The 10,538-nt window shown below is 49.6% G+C and overlaps 1 protein-coding gene across 1 annotated transcript in view; it reads left to right on the forward strand.

Moving 5' to 3' along the window:
- Positions 1–5,643, forward strand: part of SEMA4F (ssemaphorin 4F) — a 142,380-nt gene extending 136,737 nt beyond the window's left edge. Inside the window, exons 13-14 of the mRNA XM_084626594.1 lie at positions 550–608; positions 1,429–5,643. Coding sequence (XP_084482720.1) covers positions 550–608; positions 1,429–2,051 — 682 coding nt within the window. The 3' untranslated portion in view covers positions 2,052–5,643. The remainder of the gene's footprint in view (positions 1–549; positions 609–1,428) is intronic.
- The last annotated feature ends 4,895 nt before the right edge of the window (positions 5,644–10,538 follow it).

Here is a 10,538-nt window from a genome sequence, read left to right on the forward strand (position 1 = left end):
CTGCCTTTAGGCCCCTCTCTAAGACGCCCTGTGTAACTGAGTGCTGCTCAGAAATGGAGGCTTATCCCCTAGTCTAGGATCCCCCCTCCTAATGTGCTTCCCCCTTCCTCACCTGCTGCAGAGCCAGACTCACCTCCCCTACACACAGGAATCATAGAATATCAGGGTTGGAAGGGACCCCTGAAGGTCATCTAGTCCAACCCCCTGCTCGAAGCAGGACCAATTCCTAGTTAAATCATCCCAGCCAGGGCTTTGTCAAGCCTGACCTTAAAAACCTCTAAGGAAGGAGATTCTACCACCTCCCTAGGTAACGCATTCCAGTGTTTCACCACCCTCTTAGTGAAAAAGTTTTTCCTAATATCCAATCTAAACCTCTCCCACTGCAACTTGAGACCATTACTCCTCGTTCTGTCATCTGCTACCATTGAGAACAGTCTAGAGCCATCCTCTAGCCATCCCCAGGAACCTGGGCTGGGTGGGTCATTTCCTGATGAGGCTGCAGCAGCCACTGGAATTCATCATGATCTCTGCTTTTCTGCCTCATCTCAGGTTACTGCAGGACCTCACATCTCTAAGCATCTTGACAGTGTGTCCACAGGGAACAGCAGGTATGTGGCCTGAGGGCAGCTCAATGCTGGAAGCGCATCCAGCACTGAGAAGTTTGTAAGTTAGGGCCTAGGTGGGTATGGCTCTGAGGGGTTCCTGAGCAGCGTGGCGCTGGCTCAGAGATCAGTGTTCCCATATCTGAAGGGGGAAGCACATCTCTTTGGCACGCCTGGCTTTGTGCAGACTAACTGCGGGGAGGGGTTGTGCACGGGGGTCTCTGCTGTGAAAAGGGCAGGACCAGTGGCATCTGGGAAGAAGGGCCATGTCACGACGCGAGCCTGTACTGAGCCCTGATTGACCACCTCTCCACTGGTTTGGGGTCATGCACCTTCCCCCAGCCTGGGCCAGCAGATGCAGGTTGTGTGGCTGTGCAGCAGATGCTGGCGGTAGGGAGAAAGGGGCATGGAGACCAGAGTGGCTCTGGACTGAGGTGGGGGCATAGAGTGACTCGGGTTTGGGAGGGTGCTTCTTTCAGTGCAATAGCGGGGGGCCTGTGAAAGACTAAGAGGATGTGGGGAGGGCTTATTCTGAAGAGGGGAAGAAGGAAGAAACTCCACCAAAGAGGGGATCCAAGAGTTGTGCTTCCCCTGAGGAACCCAGGCTATGGGTTCACCTTCCCAGTGTCCCTGTGCCATATGCTTCGTACCCTCTTCTTTTGTCTCTAAGGGATACAGCTGCCCTCTTGTTATTTCCATGGGACTGGGCTGGGGGATGCTCCTCTCCTGCTTGCCCATGCCTGTGGAGAATCGGTAGCACATACTGCAGGAGCCCTGTCTCATGTTCGGGTTCTGCCCCAATGCAGTGTTTCTCTCCCACTTGCAGATGTGCCTGTTACAGTCGAGGTGCCAGTGTCCCTGGCTGCCCGGGTTGTGCTCCCCTGTACTCCACCGTCAGCCTGGGCAACCTGCACGTGGCAGAGACCTTTCCAAGATGCCACCATGTACGCCTTGCGCAGCGATGGGCTGGAGTTCACAGTGACAGAGGATACCCTTGGTGATTACACCTGCCAGTGCATGGAAGGTGGAGCAGGGGGCGTGGTCGCCTCCTATAGCCTGGTGAGGGGCAGCAGCTCTGCTAACACCTGGAAGACAACTGAGCGGAACTACAGTGTCCTGGTGGGACTCCTCTTGTTTTTCCTAGGCTTTGCTGCTGGATCTGGCTGTTTCTTCATCTACGAGAGGAGGCGACAGGAGCGACTCCAGAGGGAGCTGCTCAGCCGTGAGAGAAATGGACTGGATTTGATGCAGTCGAATACAACTAGCTGCAGCCATGAGCCACACACGCCAAGCTCCCCAGAAGACGAGCGCCACCCGCTGGCTACAGCTAAGAAGAATGGCAGCCTCAGTGGCTTCCCCCACCTCTACATCAATGAGCTGGACAAAGACCAAGCCCGGATCTACCTGACAGGGGTTCCACTGGCCAAGTGCGATGAAACCTCCATTTAGGAGCCCCCGAAGGGAGCACATCCATCACCAACACCCACGGCGATGCCTGCCCCTAGTTGGGCACAGCCATCACTGACCTCCCTGGCATTGTCTGCCCCCTAGGGGAGGAAGGGCACAGCCATCATTGACATGCCTGGCAGTGGCTTCCCCAAAAGGCGAAGAGGGGCACAGCCACTGTTGACACTGCAAGTCGAGCCTCTTTCTTCATGTCATTGCCAGAGTTCCCGTTCTCAGAATCCATCTGACTGATGCGGCCGTCTAGGCCTGGAGTTAGTGTGACGCTCCATTGTGGTCAGTGAGCAGAGCTGGTGTGTCTGAGAGTGGGACTCGCCCGGCTTTATTTCTACTAAAACCTTCGTGTAGCCTCTGGGCTCTGGCCAAAGAATTCCTTGCTGAGTGGCTTTGAGTCCTTGTGCCCCAGGTCCCCCAACCTCTGTGAAGTTGCTTGGAACAGGTCATTGGAGTTTCTGTGTTACTAGCCTGGTGGTGGTGTTTGGCAAACATGCTCCAGGGCCGGGTCCCTGGGCTCTGCATCCTGTAGATATTCCCTGGAAGTGATGATTGTATTGGCTAAAATTAGCCTTGATTGTGACTGTAACCCGAGCTATCTGGAACAATATTCCACGTCTCCCTCATCCCTGCCTGCTGCTCAGCTGTGGGGAGTGGTGGTGGTGGAGACCTGCTATTGGCTTCTTCAAGAGCAGGAAGCACGCACAGCCAGCACTTACCGAAGCCTTGTGTGTTCCTGTGGGGTCTTCTCTGCCTTCACAGTCTGGTACACAAGAGACAGTAAATGCCCCTGGAGACCTCTTGGCCTGTGCTGACAAGTGACTGCCTTGGTGGTGCTTTCTATTAACCAGCACCATCTTCATGAATGTGGTGTGACTGAGACCAGGTGCAGAGTCTCCTTGAGATCAGGTGCGCCTCTGCGAACAGGAGTTGTCCTCCAGGTGCAGAAGTCTGAAACACCCTTCAGAAAGAATGGTGGCTGACTCACTATAATGCCAAATTCTGCAGCTGCCCTGGCTGCACATGCCTTCAGTCCACAGCCATGTGGATCCTTGTGTGTCTGGGCTGGAGAAGTCCCAGCACAGTTTTGCCAAGTGTGTTACAGTAGATGTGAATGATCAGAGCCAATGACATAGTGGTGCTATGGAATATCGTAGCTATGCATGTTGAGACAGGAGAGACTAGGACATTGCAGAGAGTAAGTTCTTCCAGAGCTGCTTTTCCTCCAAGCAGTCAGGTCAGGTGGAGTTGCTTGTTGTTGAGGTATTCATGCTGTAAAGCACTGAACCTGAGGGCATCTCCCTCTGTTAGAAATGTCACCACCACTTTGGACTTTGTCTCTAGCAAAAGTGTGACACACACACACCCATATCATTGCCATGAGCCTCTCCTTGCAGCTGATTAGCTGCACATATTGGACTGGGGACACGTCTCCCACTCCTGTGCGTGTCCACCTGCATGCAGCTTGTCCCTCTCCAACCTTACTTAGCAGGTTCAATGAGACCCTCCCAACTTTCCATTGTTCTCTGGCTTCCCCAATAGGCCCACTGGCCACGTCTGGCTTCCTCACAGGCTGGTTCAGTGTCTCCAGCCACTGGAGCTTTCCCAGCTTGTCTTGCAATCTCAGTGAGAACTCCTTTCTTAGGTTCCCGTAGGCCCCTGCTGTGGCTGGGGGGGTGGGGTGGAGGTGGGACTGAATGTGAAATTAATGTCACCTGCTGGTTTTGCTGTTTTGTGTTTTTTTGTTTTTAATCAAACTTTTTTATTTTGTGATTTATTAAAAATTATTGTCAAAAAGAATAGTCTGGGTGTTGGTGGGAGGTGGGTGAAGGGGGTTGGCAGACACAGACTCTTTGGGGCTCTGTTATTAGTGATTTTTGGTTATGTGCACAGGCTGCTGGCACAGTATCATGCTCCCTATCAACATAAGATTAGCCATATTGGGTCAGACCAATGGTCCTGTCTTCCCACAGTAGCCAATGCCAGGTGCTTCAGACCAGGGTTTCTCAGCCTTTTCCTTTCAGAGGGCCGCCCAACATGATATAAAAACTCCACTGCTCACTTGTGCCACATCTGGTTTTCTGCATATAAAAGCCAGGGCCAGCGTTAAGGGGTGGCAAGCAGGGCAATTGGCTTGGACCTTACACCACTTGGCCCCCATGAAGTTGCTCAGGCTTTGGCTTCAGCCCCAGGTGGCGGGGCTTCGGCTTTCTGCCCTGGGCCTCAGCAAGTCTAATGCTGGCCCCACTTGGAGGACCCCCTGAAACATGCTCGCAACCCCCCAGGGGGCCCTGGACTCCTGGTTGAGAACCACTGCTTCAGAGGCTATGAACAGAACAGGTAATCATCAAGTGATCCATCTCCTGTCGCCCATTCCCAGCTTCTGGCAAATGGGCTAGGGACACTTCAGAGCGTAGTTGTGCATCCCTGCCCATCCTGGCTAACAGACATTGATGTGTACGGGGAGACTTTGGCAAACCAGTAAAGTGCCTGAAACCACTATGGCTTATTGCTAAAAGCAGCCAAGTCAGCAGGCTTAGCTTAACCAAGGCAGGAGGGGAGGGGGGGTTTTGGGTGCCACAGAGAGGGCAGCTTGACCCCTTGTCCTTCCTGATAAGAATTGTGTTGAAGTTGCTGATACATACATCTTAGAAGAGCAGGATGTGCCCCAGGAATGTCTATTGGGGCCTCAAGGCTGCAAACTCTGGAAAAACCCGCACCTGGTTAATCAATAATCAGAAGGAACCTCTTGCTTGACCATTGAAATTGCTTACTTAACAAGTTTGCTTTAAGGGTCATGTCATTCTATTACTAATGTATAAATAAGGGGAAAAAGTTTGAGGTAGGGGGACTCTTCAGGACTGGACTCTCTCTCTCTCTCTCTGGATGCATCTTGTGTTTCAGCAGCTGCCACTGTGCCACTCGAGAGCCACACTCAGCTTTGGTAATTATCAAGGGTTGAGGGTGTTTTACTAACCTCTTGCGGACGTGTGTATAAGTGCTTGAGACCAAGTAAAGTTTAGCTTTAAGTGAAAGCACTCTTGTGTTGTCCTGTTTGTGCCAGCCATCGTGATTTATTTCCTGACACCACCTCGCACAGAGTAAAAGTTACCAAGAGCTTTGGGTTGAAAGAACCCCAGGTAAAAGAATTTGGAGGCCCAAGCGAGGATTGGTAGAGAGGAAGGAGACGGATGGTACAAACAGTTTGTAGTTTGTCCATTGTAATAGGAGGTAAAAGACGGCGGGGTGGGGTCACTCACTACAAGTTCTCGTGTCGCAGTTCGCGAGTTACTTTACAGATACATTCCGTTACTGGGACTCAGAACTCAGGCTGATTGCCTGCTCGAGTGGAGAAATTATGTCCAGAGACAGGGAACCAACTCCAGGACATAGCCCCAAAGATCAGAGCTGCCAGACCGTAACACTCTGCCAATGACACCGTGCAGAAACTGGAGTCCCCCAGATGGACCTGATTTTGACTGGCCATCAGGAAAAGTTCATCTGTCTTACTGGGAGTGGTGAGCACTGTATGTGTGTGCATTCTGTTTTGGTGATTGTTAAGAAATAGAGGTTATGTAGTATATTACTGTGTAAGGCTCTTTCACTGGTAAAAGACCCCGTAAACCCACAAAAGATTAAGCCCTGAGTCCACAGGGAAAGGGAGTTTGCTCTGAGTCCACAGGGAATGGGTACTTCCCCAGAGCCCACGGAGGGGTAAAGTTAGGTGCTTTTTGCCTGGAGCCCTAGGAACTGGGGAAAAGGAAGGTGCCCTTGAATGTGTGAGTAATAGAGAATTTTGTGCTGGTAACAAATTCAGTGGAGACGCTGCAGGCAGCCTAAGGGCTTCTGGACTGAACTGATAGAGTCTAACACAGGAAACAATAGCAAAGTACCTGTGCCTTCTGTCAGAAAGGGTCACTACCAATCTGGCAGAATGACCACCCCAGAGCAACAAGAGAGAAAGGGAACAAAGAAAAGGGACCAGGAGGGGTGGGAGCTAGTTGAGGAACCCACCCTCCTTGCTAAATTGTTAGTGGGACAAAGCCTGTGCCCATGGGAAGGGGCGGTTCAGGGAGGAAAGCAGGATCAGGCCCAGACAAGCAGGCAGGCAACAGATAAAGAGAGTGAGAAATTAACTCTGCAGAGGCTAGAGGAAATTAAGCAGTTGAACCTTGTACAAATGTTAACAGAAAAAGTGTTATAGAAAAAGATTCTTGGTTTCTTTGCAGCTATTCTGAAGGAAAAATGGGCCCTTTTCCAAAGGAATGTTTGTAAATAAGCCAGGCAAAAAGACAGTCTGCTTTGAATCATTTGACTGAACAATTAAGTCAAATTTGCCAAAAGAACATAAGGGGTTTCTATTGGAACTTACCTGACCCCAAATATATACCAATGTAATCCTATGTACAGCTGTATAAAAATTAAAGCAGTGTAAGGGATGTGAAGGAGAAGAGTATGCTTGTGTGTGTATCTGTGTGTGTATAGATATACTGTCAGGTTTCAGAGTAACAGCCGTGTTAGTCTGTATTCGCAAAAAGAAAAGGAGTACTTGTGGCACCTTAGCGACTAACCAATTTATTTGAGCATAAGCTTTCGTGAGCTACAGCTCACTTCATCGGATGCATACTGTGGAAAATACAGAAGATGTTTTTATACACACAAACCATGAAAAAATGGGTGTTTACCACTACAAAAGGTTTTCTCTCCCCCCACCCCACTCTCCTGCTGGTAATAGCTTATCTAAAGTGATCACTCTCCTTACAATGTGTATGATAATCAAGGTGGGCCATTTCCAGCACAAATCCAGGGTTTAACAAGAACGTCTGGGGGTGGGGGTGGGGGGTAGGAAAAAACAAGGGGAAATAGGTTACCTTGCATAATGACTTAGCCACTCCCAGTCTCTATTCAAGCTCTAGAGATTGGGAGTGGCTAAGTTAGCACCATGATGCATGCATTGGCAGGGCCCATGCTTTCAGAGAAATCTGTGTCCATGTCCTGATCGCTCACATGACCACGCTGACGTCGCCTCCTCGCCTGGTATCGCTCTGCCAGGTTCTGGTGCTGCATATACTGCTGGATAATGCATGTGGTGTTTAATGTGCTCCTAATTGCCAAAGTGAGCTGAGTGGCCTCCATGCTTGCCTTGGTATGGTGTCCACACAGAAAAAAGGCGCGGAACGATTGTCTGCCATTGCTCTGACGGAGGGAGGGGCGACTGATGACATGGCTTACAGGGTTGGCTTACAGGGAATTAAAATCAACAAAGGGGGTGGCTTTACATCAATGAGTATTTCAGGCAGGACTTCATGGAGGGTTCCAATAAGAAATGGTGCACCTAAGTAATTGTTCTTATTGGAAAAAGCAGGTTGGTCTGGCCTCTGATTGATACATGGCTAGATTTACCTCGCTGCACCTTCTCTGTGAGTGACTGCAGTGTGACCTAGAGGAATGAGTCCCCTAGACGGGGGAGGGGGGGAAGAAAATGAGTACAAAACAAATCTGGTCTATTTCTTATTTTGATCCACTCCATCTATCTTTCTCATCTTTGGCTGGCAGCAGACGGTGCAGAAGGACTGTAAGCCATCCACATCACATGGCTGCTCGGCAGAAAACGGTGCAGTAGGACTGCTAGCCATCCTCATCTCTTGCCTGCCTGGCAGAAGATGGTACAGTAGGACTGCTAGCAATCCATATCGCCTGCCTGCTCACCATAAGATGGTTCAATAGGACTGACTGCAGGACTAAAGAGAATGACCTGGTCAAGTCACTCCAAATTTAGTCCCTGCACCCATGTCTGCCCAGGCGCTCCTGGCTGACGTGGCCAGGAGCACCTTGGACATGATGATGACGGCTATCAGTCCCATTGCACCGTCTGCTGCCACAAGGCAATGGGTTGCTGCTGCTGTGTAGCAATGCAGTACTACGTCTGCCAGCACCCAGGAGACATACAGTGATGGTTACCTGAGCGGGCTCCATGTTTGCGTGGTATGGCGTCTGCACAGGTAACTCAGGGAAAAAGGCACGAAACGATTGTCTGCCCTTGCTTTCATGGAGGGAGGGAGGGAGGGAACGGGAGCCTGACGATATGTACCCAGAACCACCCACGACAATGTTTTAGCCCCATCAGGCATTGGGATCTCAACCCAGGATTCCAATGGGCAGCGGAGACTGCGGGAACTGTGGGATAGCTACCCACAGTGCAACGCTCTGGAAGTTGACTCTAGCCTCGGTACTGTGGAAGCACTCCGCCGAGTTAATGCACTTAGAGCATTTTCTGTGGGGACACACACACTTGAATATATAAAACTGATTTCTAAAAAACCGACTTCTATAAATTTGACCTAATTTCGTAGTGTAGACATACCCTATGATTCAATCAGCAAGGATATTTGTGAAAGGAATGGATATTTTAAGCAATAATCTGCCACCCCAAAAGGGGTAGAAACATGTTCTTTTTGTCTTTCAGAGAATCAAGAAAAGCTGGTACCAGCTAAAGAGCAACCCAGAATACCATAGATCTACTGTCTCGACAAAGCTTGTGTTTTGTGTTTTATGTTTTGGCTTGTGTTGTTTGTCTTGTTGTTAGCATTGTTGTTTATTGTGTTACAAAAAGGGAAATACTACATTAGGCAGAAAAGGATTAACAAGCATTTTAACTGTATTTACAGAAACGCCAGTTTGTTAACAGGGAAACATCCTTAGGCAGTAAAGATGCATGAGACACAATGTGTATCTGTTGGTGAGAATAAAAGGATGGACATAAAAACTTTCTAAAGCACAAAGTGAAATTAACAAGGGAAAAAATGGGTATGTACTAAAACAATAAGACTTGCCAATTATTACTTCTTAGTTAACTTCCAGCATGCAAGCCCAGCTGAATGCACCTGGGCGGTGTATGACATTGGATATAAGGAAAGAAAGGCCCAGTGACGCCATAGCTACCCTAATACTATCTCAATGTGAACTACTGAAGGCTATTGGATTGTGCCTGGCAGCCAGGAGCCGGGGGTAGCCTAAAGAAAAGGCTCCCAAGAAATGTATTGAACTGCTTTGGGTGGAATTGGATTAGAAGTTGGAGTGCTGGATGTTACTAACACAGAGGTATTGGCAGACAAATGAAGTTATGCTATAAATGTTTGTCATATTTTAGCAAATAGGGGATGTGATTTCAAATTTCATGTACCTGAATTTGAATATAGCCAGTTAAAAGTCTTATACTCTGAATTCTATTGTAAAACCTGTGCCCCTTGGAATGGATTTAACTGCTTTACAAACATTGCTTATACACCCTGATTTACAGAACCAGTGACATACTGCAAAACAGGAAGGGCGCAGAGTTAGGATTACTGTGCATCATAATGCCAATGAAATTAAATGGGTATTTGCAAGAGTTAGCCAGGACCTGTCGCACCACTGGTGGGAAGTGTTTTTGGGATGGTCCCCTACTGGCACAGGTGTACTGAATTTGGTCCTACACCCCATCATAGGGCTTAGCGTGCTAAATAGTAGCGGTTTTTGTTACCAGCCCGACGACATGCTGGATATGGTGCAAAATCTGGCAATTGCAAGTCCCCCCGACAAAAGAGCCCGTGATTACTGCCCCTGGCACTCATAGCCCCGAGTAAGGAACATATCGAAATTATCGCCCCTCCCTCAACTGGGAAAGGAGGCTAAGGCAATCGCTTGTCAATTGTTATGCTGGTGTCCTAAGTATGGGATGCTAACAAGAAGGTAATTTGCTCAGTCTTGGCTGAGAGCCCTGGGGTTACGGTTGGGGTTAGAGGGTTAGCGATTAGGGGTGAGGGTGAGGAGGTAGGGTCAGGGTCACGGGTCAAGGTGAGGGGGTAGGGGCAGGGTCAGGGGTTACGGTTGGGGTTTGGGTTAGAGGTTAGGGTCAGGGTTTACGGTTGGGGTTGGGTTTAGGGGTTAGGGTTGGGTTAGGGGGTTAGGGTTAGAAGGTTTAGGGTTTAGGGCTAGGGGTTAGGGGTTAGGGTTAGGGGGTAGGGTTAGGGGTGGGGGTTAGGGTTTAGGGGTAGGGGTAGGGTTAGGGTAAGAGGGTTGGGGTTAGGGTTGGGGTTAGGGGTTAGGGTTAGGGTTTAAGGAGTTAGGGATTAGGGGGTTTGGGGTTGGGGTTTAGGGGTTAGGGTATTAGGGCTAGGGTTTAGGGTTGGGTTTATGGTTAGGGTTAGGTTTTAGGGAGGGGTTAGGGTTAGGGCCTTAGGGTTAAGGGTTAGGGTTAGAGGGTTAGGGTTTAGGGGTGAGAGGTGAGCGTTAGGGGGTTAGGGATTAGGGGTAGGGGGTTAGGGGTTAGGGATTAGGGTTTAGGTTGAGGGTGAGGGGGTTAGGGTTTAGGGTTAGGGTTTGGGTTTAGGGGTGGGGGTTAGGGGTTAGGGTTAAGGGTTAAGGGGTAGGGGTTAGGGGTAGGGGTTAGGGTTTTAGGGTTTAGGTTAGGGTTTTAAGGTTAGGGTTTTAGGGTTT

Source organism: Lepidochelys olivacea (assembly GCF_965140295.1).
Source record: "Lepidochelys olivacea isolate rLepOli2 genome assembly, chromosome: 4".
NCBI classification, from domain to species: Eukaryota; Metazoa; Chordata; order Testudines; family Cheloniidae; genus Lepidochelys; species Lepidochelys olivacea.